This window comes from Chenopodium album, chromosome 19 (genome assembly GCF_948465745.1).
Source record: "Chenopodium album chromosome 19, dcCheAlbu1.1, whole genome shotgun sequence".
NCBI classification, from domain to species: Eukaryota; Viridiplantae; Streptophyta; class Magnoliopsida; order Caryophyllales; family Amaranthaceae; genus Chenopodium; species Chenopodium album.
This window is the reverse complement of record NC_137852.1, coordinates 42,409,250-42,429,758: the sequence shown is the minus strand read 5'-3', so window position 1 is coordinate 42,429,758 and position 20,509 is coordinate 42,409,250. Positions and strand designations below refer to the sequence as shown.

The 20,509-nt window shown below is 33.6% G+C and overlaps 2 protein-coding genes across 3 annotated transcripts; one reads left to right on the top strand and one right to left on the bottom strand.

The window, feature by feature from the left end:
* Positions 1-4,214: 4,214 nt before the first annotated feature.
* LOC145593748 (serine/threonine protein phosphatase 2A 57 kDa regulatory subunit B' kappa isoform-like) lies at positions 4,215-8,499 on the top strand. Its single transcript, XM_081650087.1, has 2 exons — positions 4,215-6,336; positions 7,705-8,499. Exons 1-2 carry the CDS (start codon positions 5,188-5,190, stop codon positions 8,062-8,064), a joined length of 1,509 nt encoding a protein of 502 aa, XP_081506213.1. The 5' UTR covers positions 4,215-5,187; the 3' UTR covers positions 8,065-8,499.
* Positions 8,500-12,645: 4,146 nt separating this feature from the next.
* On the bottom strand, positions 12,646-19,730 carry LOC145593749 (cyclin-A2-2-like). 2 transcript variants are annotated; one of them, XM_081650088.1, is made up of 12 exons: positions 19,485-19,730; positions 17,535-17,864; positions 16,991-17,279; positions 16,206-16,336; positions 15,817-15,915; positions 14,850-14,983; positions 14,661-14,736; positions 14,415-14,491; positions 14,293-14,326; positions 14,047-14,196; positions 13,816-13,950; positions 12,646-13,366 (listed from the first exon to the last, which is right to left on the bottom strand). In XM_081650088.1, exons 2-12 carry the CDS (start codon positions 17,820-17,822, stop codon positions 13,313-13,315), a joined length of 1,467 nt encoding a protein of 488 aa, XP_081506214.1. In that variant the 5' UTR covers positions 17,823-17,864; positions 19,485-19,730; the 3' UTR covers positions 12,646-13,312. The 2 variants fall into 2 exon arrangements, with proteins under 2 accessions (XP_081506214.1, XP_081506216.1); XM_081650090.1 differs by having other exon boundaries at positions 15,823-15,915; positions 19,485-19,729.
* Between the last annotated feature and the right edge of the window lie 779 nt (positions 19,731-20,509).

Here is a 20,509-nt window from a genome sequence, read left to right as displayed (position 1 = left end):
TTGCTTAATATATTGAAAATCATGTTCAAAATTTAATATTTTGGAAAAAGATTTGTCTTAGGAGAACCATATTTAATATTTGTAACAAAATTTAATAGAAGTTGTTAAATTATCCTATGATATGTAAATAATAGTACAATTAAGAACTAATCATCTTATCCAAGTTAATTATAATTTTGTTGGATAAATTTACACAATATATGGATAGCTAAGGCGGTAAGACTTGCAAAGTAATACTTGTTGGTCTCAAGTTCAAGTCTTGCTATTGACATTTTTTAAATGTCAAATCTAATTCTTGTTGTGGAGGTGAACTGCCATATATTGATGACTTGGCACGTTTATAGAGCTTAAAAGGGTGACACGTGACACAGATTCTGTTTTAGGAACGCTTTTTAATATATAATAAGTATAGATTTAATATTTGACATTAATAATCTAATATTAGTTTTTTTCGCTGTCTTATATATTTATTTGATTGAGTATTAGGGCATGTTCTCTTCCGCTTAAGTTCAGTTCAATTATTCTTAATTTCCTCCTTTCAGTTCAGTTCAGTTTAGTTCAATAAATCAAAATAGGCTCTTAAATCATGTTTACACCACTAGAAAATTATTAAACACGATCCCACGTAGTTATACCATGTTTACAAGAAGATATGGTCTTACAAGAGTAATCCTTGCATCCAACAACCTTTCTTTGGTTTTATCGTCTCTCCAATGATTCGATACATATGTTATACTTCCTCCGTTTTTTCAATTGCACCATAAGAACTTTTACACTTTTTACTTAGAGCTCGTTCTCTTCAAATTAAATCATTTTTAGTTCAGTTCCATTAAGTTAGGTTCTTAATTTCCTTCTCTCATAAAATATTCAGTTCAGTTCAGCTCAGCTCAGTTTAGTCAATCAGAACATGCCCTTAATCTTCTTTGACCATCTTTTATTATTTATCCATTAAGAAAAAGCATAGTCATGTGGGTTCTAGTTAGATTTGTTTCAAAAACAATATTGTTCAAATATCACTTTTTTGAAATTTTTACAAAGTATAATTAAAAATATTAATAGCCAAAGTAATGCATTCACAAGTGTCTCCCTCATGGTGCAATAATAAAAAAAAAAAAAAAAAGATGATGTATATACTTTATAGCTCCTTTCATGTAACAAGCTAAGGGACACCAATTTTGTTGCTCACCACTCAACTAGATTAGTGTCCTTAATGAGAGATGAACAAATTATATGAGAAAATCATAGTTAAATTTTGAGATTTCTATCTATGTTAAATCAATATAGCACTTAAATTTGCCTAAAAAAATTAAATAAAAAACTAAGATTCCAAACAAGAACAACTTAAATAATAGAAATGCAACTAATAAATCATTTACTTAAATATTTATAATGAACTCTTCACTGTTTTTTTTTTAACAAAGAACTTGTTTATAATATAAGGTATCGTTTGAATTCCTCTTTTAATACACCCTAACATCAATATGTTTAAGTCAAGATGTTGGCTAAATTCGACATAATCATCATCGATCATTGTCCAAAAAGTTGATTTCTACCAATAAAAAATCTAAAATTTGTTTTTTTTTTTAAATTAAAAAAAAAAAAAACTAACTAGTAATTTTGAAAACAAAAAATAAGTAGTATAAATACAGGAAAATTCTTTAAAATCACAACAAAAAAATGTCCCAACAAATTCCAAGAAATAAATCTAAATATGCAGAAGTACAACTTTTGTTCGTTGTTTCTAAAGATAAGTAGATATATACCAGAAGATACTTCTTGAGTTACAAATAAAAAGTCTATGATTTTTCTTTTTAGATAGAAATCGGTACCGTGTGATGCATCAACATTGTGAAAATTTAAAAACCTAACGGTGCTATAATGAGTTAAGTATTGAAAGAAAGGATTCCTAGTGACCAACTATGAGTGGCTTACCAAATGACTATCATCGTACTAAGTGTTTCAGTTCCAATCACCTTTTCTAACTCTTCCCATACTAACATTAATTTATACACAAAGTCCACAACAACCAAATTCTCTCATCCTTATCTCTCAACCAGTTAGGCGTTGAGACTTACTTGTACCCAAAATGGAGTAAATTTGTAAACCTTATGTACCGATAGAATCAAGCAAATTTCATGTACCCAAAGTGAAATTTTGTAACAATTCTAACACCAAAGAATGTTTGTCCCCCTAACATTAAATTCAATCAAATATAAATTAAAATACAAAGTACGAGGCCTATGTATAATGCAATAAATAATCTTCTTTTGATTGCCCAATAAGGGTCTCTTATTACGTCTTTCTTTCGGGCCCACCAATCTCATACAATATTCATACGATTCGCATGTAATTTTTAAAGTGCCACCAATTAAGTGAAAGTGAAAAGTATAGTAAACTTTACAATTATAGAAAATTCTCTTATAACAAGAAACTAAAATAGTTTTAACGGTGACAATAATTAAGGCAACTAATAGATTCATGGTTGATGATAAAATTCCTTGTGGCAATGTAAGGTAGTTAATGGTTAAAGTTAATGAAATCTGGTGAATGATATAAGTGAGGTGATATATCAACTTATATGTAGGCATGTAGCTACGATTAAGCGCCCAATGAGGGAGGCGAAGTGGCGTGTTGATGTTGCAAAACCAAATTGTATGCTCGAATGCTCGATATCCTTACCTGACATAAAATTTGAGATAATTTTTATGAATAATGTTTGGACAATTATACTCTTTAAATTGTTTATTTACCCTCATTAATGATAACTGTATTTTAAAAGAAAAAAAAACTATTTAGAATAGTGTGCAGTCATTATACACATAAAAATAAAATTGAAGATAACTCTTTTGAATAGTGTTGCACATTTATGTCCTTTAATTGTTTATATACCCTCATTACTGTTAATCACCCGTTTACGACATTCAATTGACTAATTAGCTTAGATTAATTAAAGTTAAATTGCAACCTAAACCAAACTTAATTTACCTTTAATAAGTTTAATCCAATGATGACTTATATCCAACATAACTCAAAATTTTGGATTCGAGTGGAATTTAGATCTAGCTTAATCCCAAGTCAATCCAATATATACTAATATGACTTCGTTCTCATATTTAGGGCATGTTCTGATTTATTGAACTGAGCTGAACTGAATAGAGTTGAAATGAAAATAAAAAAGAAGGAAATTAGGAACTGAACTGAACTGAACTAAACAGAATTGAAATTAGCTGAAGAGAACATGCCCTTATACCCTACTCTACTAGGGATGGCAGATGGGTATTTAAATGCGGGTCCCGCACCGCACCCGCCCCAATTGGAGCGGGTATGGGTCATACTTTGGCGGGTAAGTAGACGGGTATGGGTACAAAAGTCATACCCACCTCAGGTAGCGGGTAGGTGGTGGATTTGATGTCATACTCGCCTATTACCTGCTACCCACCCAATTATCCACCTACGCGCTCAATAACCCGCCTATCCCCCAGTTACTCGCTAACTCATTACTACTTTTATTTATTTATTTATTTATTTATTTATCACAAATTGATAGCTACCTTGTATAATACAAAGTATGCAATTAAAGTATGTATTTGTAGCAATTTAGAGATGGCAAAATGATATATTATAGAAAATTTATAAATAAATGTTGTTAGGTTGGTGGGTAAAAAGCTGATAAAAGCAGGTGGTGGATCGGGTGTGGATCTAGGTTTCATGGGTGTTAAAAATTTACCCACCGCAGATAGTAGGTAGGTGATGGGTATAAATTTTTTTTGTGGGTGCGGGTAGGGGGAAGCCCGCACCGCCCAATTGCTATCCCTATACTCTACATTAACTCAAGCCGACCAAAAACTCGACAAAAACTTTAGTTGGATATAAATTTAACCCAATTATGACATCATCTATTTCCGATCTTGACCAAAAAATAACCCGTTTACAATTCAATTAGATATACAACATTCCGCATGCCACTTAGACACTTTCTTAATACGAAATTTACCAAATGATACCCACTTGCCCTAACAAAAAAAAAAAAAATTGAACCTAAATTTTTGTTCTCCATTTCCCAAATAAAAAAGATTTTGTTGTACTGTAAATCTGTAATAACTAATCTCCAAAATTAACTGTATCAAATTAAATTTTGTCCAAACAATAAAAAAAAAATTGTTACAAAATCCAGAGCAATTTCTGAGAAAATTGCATCTATCCACCATTATTTTTCTGATCATATTTTGTTCTCATTAATCGAGACACACCCCACATCACCCCCTCAAAACAAAGAGGAGAGAGAAAATCAACAAAAAAGAGGAACATAGAAAGAGAGAGAAAGAAAGAAATACACCTCTTACTTTCCTCAAATTATTCATCCCAAAAACAAAAAAAAAAATTAAATCTTTCACAAAAAAATTCATTCTTTTGTTTGATTTTATTCAGGTTAAATTTTCATTTAGGATCCAAACAAAAAACCCAGCTACTACACCACCTTCTTCCTTTTTTAACAAAAAAAATCTGATTTTTTTAACAATTTTTTGTGTTTTTTGAAAGCTACTCTTCAACAAAACCACCATTAAAGATTACCCTTTTCTTCAATTTGAGCTCCATTGATGGATCTTTATTAACTACTCAAGCTCTTAGGTTCGATTTTCTGATTCTGGGTAACGCTGATCTTTCTCTCTTTTTTTCTTAATTTGGTTGTATTTCTAAATTTGGAGCTCAAATTTTTGTGGGGTTTTTTTTTTTTTTTTTGAATAATTGTTTTTCGAATTTGGGGATTTTTCTCGTTGTAGTGATTGTGAAATTGAACCCTAATTTTTTGAATTTGAAACGAAAAAAAAAAGGGAGATTAAGGTGGGTTAGGGTAGCTTTAATTCAAATTTCTTTCATTCAGATCTGACTTTTTTTAACCATATTTCTCACCTTTTTTGTTGATTAATTTGGTTTAATTCTGGTTATTTTAGTAACTTCTAGCTTTATTGTTGTATGTTCTGATGTTATAAAGATCTGATTTGTTCTATGATTTAGCACTGTATTTTTGTATAATTTTCTTTTTAAATTTTGGGGTTTTGTGTGTGTTGTTTAGTAATTTTGATTTGTATTTTATAATGGGAATCTTTGATCTTGGGGGTTCTTTATGGGATGAGGGTTTGAAGTGTTTTGATTGAATTTTTCATGAAATTCAGTTGAATATTCATCATGTTAAAGCAAATTCTTAGCAAGATTCCTAGGAAATCCTTCAAATCTGATAATGGGGATCTTATGTTGAACACCAATATGAATGGTTCTAGCAATGGCACTACTCGGGCACAGAACGGCAATGCTGCTTCGGGCAAAGCGAATGCCACGAAGCGCACGTCGTCGGCTGTGTTCCCGACGAGTGTGGTTGCAGGGATTGAGCCCCTTGTGTCTTTCAAGGATGTTCCGAATTCGGAGAAGATGAACTTGTTCCTAAGTAAGTTGAATCTTTGCTGTGTGACTTTCGACTTCTATGACCCTAGTAAGAACACTTCAGAGAAGGACATTAAGAGGCAAACACTGATTGAACTTGTTGATTTTGTTGCCTCGGGACCACCTTCTAAGTTCCCCGAGCCTGCTATCTTTGCTATGAGTAGAATGTGTTCTGTTAATCTGTTTCGGGTCTTCCCACCGAATTATAGGTCTGGTGGTGGTGGTGCTGAGAATGATGATGATGAACCCATGTTTGATCCTTCTTGGACACACCTGCAGATTGTGTATGATTTGTTGCTTAAGTTTATTACTTCGCCATCGCTTGATGCAAAAGTAGCAAAGAAATACATAGATCACTCATTCATAGTGAAGCTGCTTGATCTCTTCGATTCCGAGGATCCTAGGGAAAGAGAATGTTTAAAGACTATCCTGCATAGGGTATATGGTAAATTTATGGTCCATAGACCATATATTCGCAAGGCAATGAGCAATATATTCTACCGGTTTGTGTTTGAGACCGAGAAGCATAATGGAATTGCAGAACTGTTGGAAATCTTTGGGAGTGTTATTAGTGGGTTTGCCTTGCCCTTGAAAGAGGAGCACAAGATATTTTTGTGGAGAGCTTTGATTCCTCTGCATAAACCAAAATCTTTAGGTGTCTACTTTCAGCAGCTGTCGTACTGCATTACACAGTTCATAGATAAGGAGCCGAAGCTAACGAGCACCGTGATAAAAGGTTTGTTGAAGTACTGGCCAATTACAAATAGCCAGAAGGAAGTGATGTTCTTGGGTGAGTTGGAAGAAATATTAGAAGCTACCAACATGTCTGAATTTCAAAAGGTCATGATCCCATTGTTTTCGCGGATTGCGTGTTGTATCAACAGCTATCACTTTCAGGTAGCATATTTACATCCTTTGCTTATTTTATTTGTACACTCTGAAGCATAGCTAATTAGCTACAGGATATCTTAGATATATCTCCCGAATTCATTTTCCTTCCCCTCCACCTCCTCCCTTTAAAATTCAGTTTATTTGAATTTGCTACAGAAGGAACTATGGAATTTGTATTTTGTATGCGTTTAATTCTGTTTTCTGTCGGATGTGTGACTTACTGTTTGTGAATCTCACTGGCTATGCTCAGCTGCAGATAGCAATCGAAAGGGCATGTATGTGTGGTTAAAGTGTTGTATAAGTTAACATCAAAGTTTTTCCAAACCCCTTCTTTTCTGTTCTTTGTGATTTCAACTTCTTATGGACTAGAGAGGTACTTTACATTAAGTATATAATTACTCTGATTAGTATAACCGTAGTATCTTGTCCGGGAAGAAATAATCGAGACTTTAGAATTTTGGCTATGATTATTGCAAGAAGTTGTATTGACTTGATTTTGCCTCTTGCCGGCTGCTTAGGTGATTTGCTGTCCGTGCTTGCTAATTGTTCCAATTTTTGACTGAACTAATTGTTCTATGATGCAGCTTGCATATTCAATATAGTATGGCATTTTATTCAGCTATAAGACTTAAGAATTTTGATCCAACATCACTGACAGTCTGACATATCCAATTTACAATCAGTATACTATCGTGCTTCAATTAGTTGAGAAATTTTAATGTGATGCTATAAATTCATTGAACTCGGAAATAATGCTGGATAAAATCATAAAAAGAAAAGTATGTTGAAGGATAGCCTCCCTACCCTACCTAAGTGCTTATCCTTCTAGATCTGCAGTGGTTTGTCCTGTCTTAGATTTGGTCTCATCTATTGGAAGTATGCTTTACATTCAAAGAATATGTTCTTATTCACTTTTAATCTCATGTTTCCCTTTTGGAAGAAACTCAAAGCTGTCAAAGGCGTTTCATAAACAGATTGGAGCATTGTTCTGCTGGCCAATATGTCTCCTGCAACAGCTATTGTTACTTAAATTCATGGATGCTAGTTCTTTTTGCTGTATATATATAGTTTGATACCCTGTATGAAATATGGAGTTTAACTATGAAAAGTTATACTACATAAGCAAGTTAGATATATAATTGGCTATCTTTAAAAATTTGCTCTTGGTAAGGAAGGAGAATCTGATAGTCCAAGAGAGGGGAAAAGGACACCGCAGACTTGTCACGTAGTCTTCACTGAGCTGACTGTATTATACCCTTAGTAGCTTTTATTGTTTATTTGTGTAATATTATGGTTCCTTGGAGAATTCTTTTGAATATGACTTTGAAAAGAGGAAATTACCAAGAATATAATGCTCCATCTTAATCATTTCAGGTGGCTGAAAGGGCACTGTTTCTATGGAACAATGATCAAATTCTCAACTTGATTGGACACAACCGTGGAGTGATCCTTCCTATAATTTTCCCAGCTCTGGAGAGAAATGCTCAAAACCACTGGAATCAAGCAGTGCTCAACCTAACCTTGAACGTCAGAAAAATCTTCCAGGAAATGGATGAGCCGCTCTTTCTTGAGTGTCAGATGCAATATAGGGAGGATGAGGCAAAACTATCCTTGATTGCAGAACAACGGAAAGTGAATTGGGAGCGCCTAGAGGATGCTGCTACCCGTCTACAGCCAATAACAGGAAATATTGCTGTTATGGTAACGTCATCCGCGCCTTCAGTTGCCTGTTAGTATGTCGTAAACTTAAATCTGTACTTTGTAGTTTGGTTCTCTTTCTACTTGTTTTTGACCCCATGCTTTCTTCATATGGGGTTGGGAGTGTTGTCTAGTTTGGGGGGAGAACCAGAAGGAATGTATGAGAGGTGTAAAGGCCTAATTTCGCTTGGGCATATTTTTTTATACGGATTGTCGAGTGAATAGGTCTGTTGTTGTAACTTGTTTTTGATCTTCTTGTGATGCTTTCGCTTTGATGTCATCTTCTGTAACTGATTGGCTAATTGGGTTTTGCTCCCCTGCCAAGTTAGTAGTAAGAAAGGGTTTGCCCATTTCCTAGCAATTGTAAAAAGCCTCCTTTGTTTCCATGAAATTTACATGATGGGTGAACCTCTCTCTATTTCTATTTCTTTTCAGCCGAGGTAGATGAATTTCGAACCTAGTTTTTGGATACCGTCTCCTAGAAACCATGTTTAACTCAATTAAGGTGATCTGAAAATGCAAAATAAGTTGGTTATCTATTAGTTATGAGTACGACTTTACAAGAATAACAATCGTAGTAGTTGTTTGGTTGAATGTAAGTATAAAAAATTGTACGAAGTACTTTAAATTTGTAAAGCGACTGCATATACTAAACATCGACATAACCACAACCCCAATTAGTAATTCGATTTTCGGAATAATTTTTGTAAATTACAAACATGTACCATTATAATTCGAAGCCAATATGGTTCTTATGATTTTGTTAAAATAGACAAAAACGCTTATCCATCTATCTCTCTCACACATATACACAAACATAAAAGGCTAAACTTGTATAGATAATGTTCACAAAGTAACATGCATTGTATGTTCATAATTTACAGCCTCAATCTGTCTTCTTTTTATAGTTTATTTAACCTATATAATCTGGAAGATATTGTCTTAACTTTATTTATTTATTTATTTATTTATTTATTTTGGACAAAATCTTAACTTTATATTCTTTTTAAAAAATGATCAATTTTGCGGACAAGTGCACAACTATGTAAAAAGCTAAAGTATCTCCTTAAATTTGATGAATTGTTAGTTTTACTTTTCTTCTTTTTGACAAATCTACCATTCACCAATCTCTTTCTTTCATTGGTATATGTATATATTTTTAGAATTTTCTTTTACTTAGGGTATTATATACCAATATACACAATTATCAACGTAAACTCCATTATGAATAATCTTTTTCTATCCCCCTATCTCATAATAAACAAAAGTATAACAATACATTAATATAAGAATGATGAATTGAATAAGTTCATTTGTAACTTGGAATGTCACATAAGCTTTTCAAGTCACTTATGCTTTTCTACCCTTGATTTTTTCCATATATCTTTTGTTATCAGTCGATATGTAGTTCCGTATTCCTTATTAGTGTGGTAAGGGATGACAGTTTGAATATGTTGAGAATCACCATTTTTGACTTTCACACACTTATCAATGCATAACTTTAATTCTTATATCCTCCATTCCTTTTACATAAGCTTTTATTTAGGCAATTCAAGTCCTAAATGAAAGAATAAGGAAGAAAAAGACTTCCTTACGAATGAGAGCACTTCAATTAGCATGAGGCCTTTTGGAAGGAGCCCAAAAACGAATCCGTGCAGGTTAGGCCCAAAGTGAACAATATCACACTAATACGGAGTTGTGGTGTGAGTGTAGCCCAACAAGGTGGATGACTCGTGTCCAACAAGTGGTATCAGAGGGTTGATGGTTCGGCTGGGACAAACATGAAACCCAATGTGACTTGGAGTCGAAACACGTGAGTGTAGAGTGGTGTGACTCGATGGTGTGGGTACAAGTCTTTGGTAGTTTTGTGAGGGAGACCCACAATGTGACCTCGCGATTGAAGATTGGTGGTACCTTATACCGAAATTTCACTTGATATTTTGGTGCTCAAGTGACGTGTTTTATGTAGTAGCGGTACAAGATGGGAGATATGTTGGTATTGTAGCCTTGCATCGAATTGGTTTCACTAAAAGGGAGGCCATGAGTTATGTAGTCCTTGGTTTGAGGCTTTTTGGAAAGAGCCCCAAATTGAATTCGTGTGGGCTAAGGCCAACAATACCATACAAATGTGGAGTTGTGGTGTGAGTGCATCCCAACAAGATGGATGATCCAGTCCCAATATTTATGGTTTCCAATACACATCTTTGACCTCTATAGTAACCTATGAGTAAATTTAATTAATTTTCAGAAATTAATTTTAAAAAATAGGTTTCAAGCTGAATAAAACAAGTTTTCACAATTTAATCTAAGAAAAAAACCCTAGCCTCCTTTTCTCTCTTATCTCTTCTCTCTCCAAAACCTAGTCTCCATTGTCAATTTTCAAGGGGCTTCCATCGGATTTCACCGGTGGAAAACCTCAATCTTTATTTTCTTTTAAGCCTTTTGTTTTAGGTTACTATAATGTCTCCCTTGAAAGAAAGGGTTTATCAAAGACAAGGTATTTCGTACTCCTTCGAAAGACAAGGTTTTATTTGTGCTTAATTTGGTCTCCAGTTATGCGGGGCTACTATTGATTATGGCTCGGATTCGGGTTAAGAAATCAGCACAAGAATTTACTTTCTTACAAAATTGTGAAGCGACGATGGATCCACTCAAAAAGTTGTATGAGACAACGAATCGAGAATATGCCGAATTGTTATATTTATGTATTTGGATTCTTAGCCCTTCCCCGATTGATTCTTGTTTGATTTTGTTAAATTCGTTTTCATTATCGTTCATTGTCAATTGTAGATGCCGTATGACTTATATTAATGAAATTTAGGGCCTGTTCATATTTACTGAACTGAGCTGAACTGAACTGAACTGAACTGATTGGAGCTGAACTGAACTGATTGGAACTGAACTGAACTGAATTGAGCTGAATTGAGCTGAAATGAATATTTTATGTGAGAGGAAAATTAAGAGCTGAACTGAACTGAACTGAACTGATTGGAGCTGAACTGAACTGAAATTAAGTAAATGTGAACATGCCCTTAGTGTCCTTTAGGACTACTTCCAAAAAAAAAAAGTTTTCACAAGATACGATTTTATGGTCAAAGTTTTTGTACGGACTATAAAAGTAACGAATAAGAACAAAGGGAATAATATTTGTAAGGAAATTGATGGGATGCTTATAAGATTGAGAATAATTAATCATTAATTACACTAATTTACCCCTGATTTTATAATAATCATCTAATATACTCCATCATTTAAGGAAATGCATTTAAAGTTTATCCAAAGAATATATTAATACCCTATTCCTAAGTATATTTATAATTCACTCAAAAAAACAAAAAAACAAAAAAAAAATGGTATATTTATAAGAATTTTACATTATAATTTTTTTAAAGAGACAAATCCAATAAGATTTCATATGACTATTTCTTATAATGTATAGATCACCAAAATAAGTGAAATAGGGTATATTGTACAATTTAAAGTGTTAAAAGTTACTCGTAAAAATTCCTTTTTTTTTTTTTAATGGACTCGTAATAATTCCTCAAAAAAAAGTTACTCATAGTAAATAAAAACAAAAGAGGTATTTTGAAAAATAGTTGCATAATCTGATAATCATGGATAGGAGCATGATATATATTTTTTTTTCCCCATTTGTTTAGCTTTATCTATTACCGCCTACCAAACGATCCATCATATTCTAGGGGCTAGAACAAGCTTTGACAATAAAGGTTAGTTTTTGACTTAATTGGCAATAATGAATGGACTATCATTGTAATGACTGCCTTGTTTATTTAGCCACACAAAATAAAACCTTAATAAGAAATAGGCTAGACAATGATAGGCGTGAATACTACAAGTGAGGCCTTGAAGTTGTAAAAGTCATGTGACAAAGATGGATAAAATTTTGGTTGAGAAATAGAGAGTGGAGTGGTTGAGTGGATCAAAATTGTGAAGAGGGAAGATTTTTTTATGAGGAAGGAATGGTCAAAAATGAGAAAAGTGTTATCTGAACTAGAGAAATCAGATGAATGTATTTTACAAAGATTGATATTGTACATTTAGCTATAAATTTACTAGCTCTTATTTACCTATACTAGGATAGGTCCGAAGAAAAGTTAGGATAATAAGAGAGAGAACGGGGTAAATTATATTAAGGAGTACTTTTATTAAACTAATTAAACTATAAAAGGAATACTCGGAAGTGTTTGAGATTCATCCCGAACATCACAAATATCTTTGAGTAAAATTGTTGAGAGCCATAAAGAACAAATGATGTAAACATGATTTGATTTCAAGTAGATGTAGTTTTGCACCATTCTTAAGATTTCAATCAGCTAAAATAGTTAACATCCACATCTTTTAGTGATATATTGACATGTTTAGCAAACCGGTAAAATTAGGGAATATGTCTAACTAACCAACCAAAGTAGGAGTTATTATAGCTATTGTTTCCTGGATTATTGTAGGAGAATGACTGAATGAGTGATTGAGTGGTTGAGATTCTCGAGAAATACGGAGTATTAGAGAAAGGGGGGCTAATTATTGTCAGAAAGTTGTTGAGATTTCAATTTTTAGTTCAACACTTAGCTCCTCATATTCAAAAGTGTGCCTGCACAATAAATTTTTGCTGAAAAACTGATCCAAAGCTAAAAGCTGCTCATGGTGCAATCCAGGTCAACCAGCTAAATTACAGTGTCACAATGGCTTACGTAGCTTAACCAAGGCGGTTCAGGTGCGCTAGGCGGCTAGGGCTATCGACTAACCACTGGCCCACTGCTAATACTCAACACTAACCTTCAAGTATGATTGTATGAACCTTTAAAATGATGGTTCCTCATAGTGCAAATTGGAACACATTCAGTTCAACAGATAAAATACAATTGTGTAAAAGTGATGCTTTATTTTAGAATATACTAATTTCAGGTTTAGTTACAGATGTTCACATTTATAGCAATCCCTAAGCAATTCTAGGGTGCTCCTGAAACCTAGAAGGTTAAAAAAAAAAAAAAAAAAAAGAAAAAAAACAGCTCCTGTAAGGGCATTTCCAAATATGTAAGTTAATGCCTTAGGTGCCTAAATTTAACAATAGTTCTGAGAGAGCCAGAACTAAATATAACGACAGCGGACGTTACAACAAAAATTAAAGAATTTTAACATGAAGAGAAGGGAGGGAAAAAGCTGGAGAGATGGCTGTGGTTAGGGAGATCAGCCGTTCTCAAGATGTCAACGAATAATTATCTTAACTCAGCTTGTACAAGATTGGATCACGGCTACATTTTGAACTTCAGAAAAGGGACTGAACTGATTCAGGAGATAACAGATTTGCCACACAATTGAACTGCAACCATCAAATTTTTCTATTAGAAGATATAGGTTGAAGGTATCATGGAATGATAGATTAACTGTGAGATTATGACATATGCACCGTTTCATAAGCAGGCCTATTGAAATTCAGCCTTACTTGAACCAAATTGAGAAGCACCCAGCCCATTTAGAAGTTTTATTTGAAAATTGAAAAGCACCCAACCCCTATAATCAAGTTCAACAGACCTGAACTTATCATATTGAAAATATCACAAAAATGCACCTAATTAAAGAGCTCAACCCAACCCAACCAATAAAAGCCCAACCAAACCTCAATGAAAATTTTTTCCAATAGAAGATGCACAAAAATGCACTAGAAATGCAGATATTTAGTAAATCATTCCAAATCTGGTCTAACCAAACTGTTTGAACCCATAGAAAAGTAATCAAAGAGATCAATAAAAACTTTGATATGTAAATTACCTTTTCATGTCTGTACTTCTCACGAATTGCGTTCAGCGTGCAATTAATGGTGTTTAATTGCAGATCTTGCATGGCAGTTACTGTAACTTTGAGTTCCGTAGACTTATAGCTAGTATAGTGCTCTAAAGTCGGATTCTACAAAAGATAATGCACAGGTTCGACAGAAAGTTAGCAGGGTAAATGATATCTATCAAAAAAAAACTGGGAAAGACAAGGAAATAAATCACTAACCCATGGATGATCAGATTGATCAAGTGTCCATCTGGCAAGGAATACTGCAGAAGCAGCAATAAGTGAGGGGAGGAATCTGAGAAAGCTGTATTCTACAAGAGTCAATTCTGCTAGGTAATTTGCCAAGTACTCTAAGTCTGCCAAACGATCCTGCAAATTTGAAAATGGATTTTGCGAGATTTAGCTTCTGACTTAGTACAAATGAATAACGCTGAACAATAATTACTGCTCATGATTAAGATATACCTTATACGTAGCTTGAGCTGCATGGATATATCTCCTGTGGATGTACGCATTGATAACTATTAATTACAATTCTCAATAGGTCAAGATAATATAAAGCAATGATGTAAGGAAGATGTACAAACCTCAAAAATGTTTTTATGGTGGGAACAGACAGTTGAAAGCAGAGAAAGTTCAGAACTTTCCTCTCCATATTCAATACCTATATATCAAACTTCAATTAATCATTCACTTGCAAAGAGAATGTGTATTGTGTTAAAAAAAATGCCTACAATAGAAAATTTATCTTAATTTATCATTAGAATTCAGACTTCAAATATCAGAATTGAGTTCAGCAGTGACGCTCATGTATATAAAAGAGAAATAGTGACCTCTTCTCTAGCATAAGTGTTCGCTGTGATGTAGCAAAATTCTTCAACTTGTGGGGCATTCATTTCTTCGTACTTTCTGCACATATCAACATAAAATTAGCACAATATATATTTTGTTATTATTGTTAATTTGTTATCATAGTCTAAGATGTAGCAATATAATCCTTAAGCACACAAGTAACCACTTACGAGGCAATCAACATGCAGGTTACTCCCAGCAACTGCAATTTTTGCTTTTCAATGTAAATTCCAGAAAGATAACGATCAATGAGATTCACGGTCAGGTAAAGAGTGTCAGGGACCAATTTGTACTCTTCAGAGACCTAAGATAAATCACAAGCAAAAGATTAGAACAATTTAGGAGTGCACAAGAAAATTCAAACATGCAAAATAAAATGCAATTCCCCATAATTTAACATACAAAGTTACTGACAAAGGAAGTTGTTTCACTCTTCAATTATCAACTTATCAAGTGCACAGTTAATATGTTATAGTAAGATACTAGTTAAAACAATATAATGACTTGTGAGTTGTGACTTTATGAGTGATATGAAACTCCCTATGTCACACACTCACAATAAACATTCTTCATACAAGATTAGTTTTTTTATGGCTAAAATAGCCTAGTGTAGTGAATTTTTATACTTCTAAATAGATACCAAATGCTGAACTGCAATCAACTGATAGGCATAGAAGGAAATTGACGATAAGTAGATAATTGTACATTAATTAACATTTAGAGCATCTCAAGAAGAAGAAAAGGAAAGTAGGAACATTTATAGGATGGCATAATGGTCGTGGAGTTAAGATCAGCTTGTGGCAAAAACTCATAAGAAAAACTCGACTAAATCCCTGATTTACCCTTTGAGACACTTGAGCAGTTGAGAATTGTATACTAGACAATAAACAAATAATCTTGATTTACAATTACAAGGTTAATTGGATAGTCAAAATGTCAAATATATAGCCTAATTGTCAAAACACAAAATGATAATTTAAGCTTGGTTTGTAGTGTGCAAGTGATATTTGTACCGCTCAGTCTCTCACATAATACTTCACATGCGTCATCTTATAGTCCCAGGAATTGATTTTAATCTATTCAAGTACACATATCGACGTTCACCAAAAATAGCTTCTCAAGAGTGTAGACACATACACTAACCTCCACAAGCCAATCAACAAGAATCCCTCTCATGCTTGGAGTAATATCATGTTGCACCTTCTCCATATAGTCAACTGAAAGCCTTTGATTAAGCTGCAGGAAGGAAAAAAACATAAACGAATAAGAAACATCTTACAGCTAGAAAGCAAAGTCTACTAGACCATCTAAGATCAGACAAGAATCTGATTCTCAACAAAAGAGTTTAACATGGTAAGAATTATCTTCTTCTATTAGACACACTACAGTAGCATGAACATAACAATTTACAACAGTTTTAGAGCCGAAAACAGATTGGCTATATCAAAATGAGACCCCCACCCCCTTTTACAAGCATGATACAAGTACTTCAAATTCTGGCAATATTTGTATAGATGCAAACATACCTCTGTAACACGTTTGTTCTCATATATATCTGAAACATAAAGGCTGCACATAAGAGGATCCTTTAGGTTCCAATCAATATCTATTACATCTGGATGCTTGGAGGTTCCAGGTTTGTCATGAAGTCTGTCCTCTGTGTCAAGAATCAAAAAGTGTCAGGCTTTCTACATTCGTTGTGAAAATGAATTAATGAAAGTATTTTACATAGTATGTGCAATAATATACTTCATCATGGAGCCTGCATACTTTATGTACTTATCCTTTTACTAAATACCTTCAATGTGACACTGATAATTCTGCAATTACGTTAACATTACTACCAAATCTTCTTTACTAAAATTCTCAATAGAATCCAGACTTTCCAAATAAAACATACCATGAAATGATGTTAATACGAATCGCAAGTCACAAGTTCACTATTCATAGAAACGGATAATGCAACGAACTTCAAGGATAAATATGGTTAAAAATCTAACTCTACAGATTAGAAAGCTACAGAAAAATTATAGTGTCTGAAGTGAACAATAAACATTTGCAATGTACTGATCTTACAATGGACCATTAAGCTACTGCCTACAGGCCACATCAGAGGATGCACTTTCTAGTGTTAATAGATTTCTCAGGCTAGAGAACATACTGTCCAAAAGTTCAAGTCATATGCTTTGTGTTTTCTATAGCTTGTACTGAATAACCTTGAAGAAGAATACTCTAAATGCAGAAAGCATCATATGCATCAACACTTATATTTATTACAAAAACCCTAGCAAATAGGGAGCAGAATACAAACCTTTTTGAAGTGTCTGAGTAATTACAGGTCTCTCTCTTGTTTCACACGGAGTAAGGTTAATTGGTAAGCCATGTTCCAACTTTGTTCGCTTATGATGTTCCCCATCTAAGCTTGAAGTATCACTAGCTATCATTTTCTTCGCCAGTGGAGCAACCTCTAGGGGCGCTACTGTCAATTTTGATATATCTTCAGCAATTCTGTCGTTTGAATCACCATGATTATGAGCTGTTTCTGAGACAGCTGGGGTGACCTTAACACTCTTTCTGAAGGGACCTTTCTTCTCCGGCTTCTAGTAAATGAAAAAAGAGGAGAAAATTCAGGGCTATAGACAATACAGGGTAAATGATTTTTCAGATAAATGTGACCCGAAAGAGAACTTGGTAATACGAATTTTACACGTATTAGGAAAGTTTAATTTAGTAGCTTGCACTTGCAATTAGTTGTATATTCCTTAATATGATATGAATAAGTAGGCATGAATACGATGGACATTCACATAACATATCATAGACTGATCAGTTAGAAAGAAATCATGAATTCTTGCCTGAAATTTCCCAGCAGTGAAGCAGCCCGTAAATGGTTTGTCACAAAGCACATTAGTAACATCTGTAAGTGTGGCTCTTCTCTTCTTCTGAACACCAGAAGCTGGAACTGTCGGATTGTTTTCATCCGATGCTAATCTCTTAGAATTTGCTCTAAGAACTCTACTCTGTTCAGGCAATGGAGGCTTCTGGTTCAACCTTCCTGATGTACCAAGAGCTTTAGCCCGTGCTCTTGTTACACGAAGAGTAGGCTCTTCTACTTTGGTCGAGGATATATTTTCTTTGTTCATATCAACCTAGTAGAAGAGCACTGTATGCCTCAGTCTCAAATTCTGCACATTAAAACTCAATCAGCAACTCCATGCCGCAAATGCTTGTAATATAAAGTGCCCTATTAAAAGGTTGATAAAAGGATACAGAATTTAACATATACACAATAGAAGATGTTAACATATTATCAGGAAAAAATTCAAAAATTTTACAGTGATCACAAGTTCACAACTAATTATAGAACAATGCCAGTTGAAATGGGTGCTCAAAATAAGCATAGTCCCTTAAATCTAAGTTCAAGTTCAGTAAGTTTCACAACCCTCTCCCACCTTGATGACCTTAGTGCCCGAATCTGAGTAAAGTAATTTCACAAAGACTCTTCGGTCTTGGTGGTCTTAGTCTCTACAAACATAGATTATCAAGAATCCTTAAACCCTCTTAATATGATAACCAAGGTTCTCAGTTCTCACAATGTCTTTAGGATCAAGCAATAAGCAATTGGTGATGAAAACCCTAACCCAGTGGCTAACAAGTCAACCTCCACCCTACCCCCACCCTCGCCCTCACCCCACTTAACAACAATGGCAGTAAAAGGGAATTAGCCATTCAACCTTGCTCTTAATCCAAGACTAACATACACCATATTAAGTCACTCCTTCCATTCAAACTTTTCTTCCAAGGCAACATCCATGGAAAATTTGGATGTTCCTTGATAAGAACTCATCATCTTGTCTTATCTCTCATTTATATCCACATTTCCTTAACTATCAGTCAAATCTATGGCTAAGATATGAGTTGAGTTACTAACACTCTTCGACCGTGTATATCAAACCCGAATTATCAAGAGTAATGGATATCAAGAGGCACAATCAAGTCCCATGTATTCCAGTCTTGTACAAGCATGTTTTGTTAGCCAATGGAATAAGTATATGAACAATATCATCATACAAATGTACCACAGAACAAATCCATTCGAAAACAACCACGAATCGGATGCTAAACCAATGAAATCGGATGTAATCAGAAGTACAAAACTTTTCACTTGATGATCCATTGATTTCATTAAGAATCAGAGATAATTTTTTATTTAAAAAAAAAAAGTTGAAATCATCAAAGGCAACAAAGGTTTCCAACATAAGTAAATTAAAAATTACCCCAACAAAATCTGGGATTTTGCTAAAAACAAATTTAATTGACTGAAAAGTTGAGGAACCTTAAAACCCTCAAAACCCTATTGTCACTCACTAAAAAAAAAATCAAACAAAAAAAATTCTTAATTAAATAATCAGCTCAAACCCAAATTCAAAATTCAAAATTGGGCAAACAAGGAACAAAATTCAGCCTGTTCATCCGATTTTCCACGAAATAAAAATTACAATTTTCCCCAAAAAATAAAAAAATAAAACAGAAAAATCATTGCACTAGAAATTAAAAAGGGTAACAAGTAACCCAAAAAAACACCAAAATCATAAAATTGATAAAAAGGGTATACAAATTTTTTCATAAAAATCCATTAACAAACAGATCTACCACAAAATTTCCGGAAATTTCACAAAAAATCAGCAGAAAACCCGGAAAATTTTCCCCAATACATAACAAAAAACAACAATGTGGGTAATCTTAAAAATAAAAACCCAGAAAAAAAAATTGATAAAAATTACAGATTGAGTAAGTTATCTTACTTAAAGGAGAATGAGACACACAGAACAGAAGCTTGAAGAAAAGCCCAGAATAGTTTCAAAATTTACAGAGAAAATAAAAAGAGATGAAAGTTATTCCCAAAAAAAGAAAAATTAATTATGATTAGGGTTTACAAGAATTGGATCATTCAAAAAGATTTGAAGAGAGAAAATGGGGGGAAGAGAGAGAAAGAGGAGAGAGAAAGTGAGAAAAGTGGGTGGGTTGTATTTGATAATAAAAAGGGTTGAAGGAAGGTTTGAAGGAGAGAGAGAAAGTGAGTCAAGAGCGGGAGGAGCCACAGTTTAAACTTCCAAAATTCAGACACTAGGAGTGGGGATGAAAGAGATAAAGAAGAAAAAAATAAATTAAATTAAAAATAAATTAATTAAAAAAATTAATATAAAAATAAAGTAATTTTTCATTTTACTATTTTTGTTTTGTTATTTGTCTTTTGTACTTTTTATTTTTTCAAACAATTGAATTTAATTGTATTGTTGGATAAAAAACGGGTTTGATTTTTTGATGTTGTCGAGTGAGACTTGATAAATTCTTGTAAAAGACGTTCTGAAAGTGATGATTTATGAAATCGGTTTCTCAGACTGTAGGGTCGTGAAAGGGTTATGTATGATAGTGTTGAGTGACACTTGACAAATAATTGTCTACGACGGTTTGATGATATGACGGATGAAATCGGATAATTAAATAGTGGTGTCATGGAAGGAGGTTGTATACACAGGAGGTATAACAGATGAAGGAGTGTTGACTGACTATTAAGTGGTGTAATCTGCATTTCTGTTATAATTTACTTGATATTCTCGTAATAGACTATTTGAGGAATCGTGGAACTGTGGAAGTGAATAAGGGTGTAGAGTAAATTGTATTTTTGCTTCTAAAAAGTTGGTAAATTTTGTTATCGGTGTTAGGAAAAAAAATTTGTTCTAGTCAATAATAAAACAGAATTTGCGAATTATTGTAAACACGGGTTAATGGGTTTTATTTATGAGAGTGGAGTGGGGAGGGATATTAA

Bases quoted from the DNA above. Each gene is read 5' to 3' on its own strand.
- LOC145593748 (XM_081650087.1), top strand. From the start codon at position 5,188: ATGTTAAAGCAAATTCTTAGCAAGATTCCTAGGAAATCCTTCAAATCT. The intron at 6,337-7,704 runs GTAGCATATTTA...TAATCATTTCAG, and splicing joins TCAACAGCTATCACTTTCAG to GTGGCTGAAAGGGCACTGTT.
- LOC145593749 (XM_081650088.1), bottom strand. From the start codon at position 17,822: ATGAACAAAGAAAATATATCCTCGACCAAAGTAGAAGAGCCTACTCTT. The intron at 17,280-17,534 runs GCAAGAATTCAT...TTCATTTACTAG, and splicing joins TCACTGCTGGGAAATTTCAG to AAGCCGGAGAAGAAAGGTCC. The intron at 14,737-14,849 runs GTAAGTGGTTAC...TGATATGTGCAG, and splicing joins ACCTGCATGTTGATTGCCTC to AAAGTACGAAGAAATGAATG.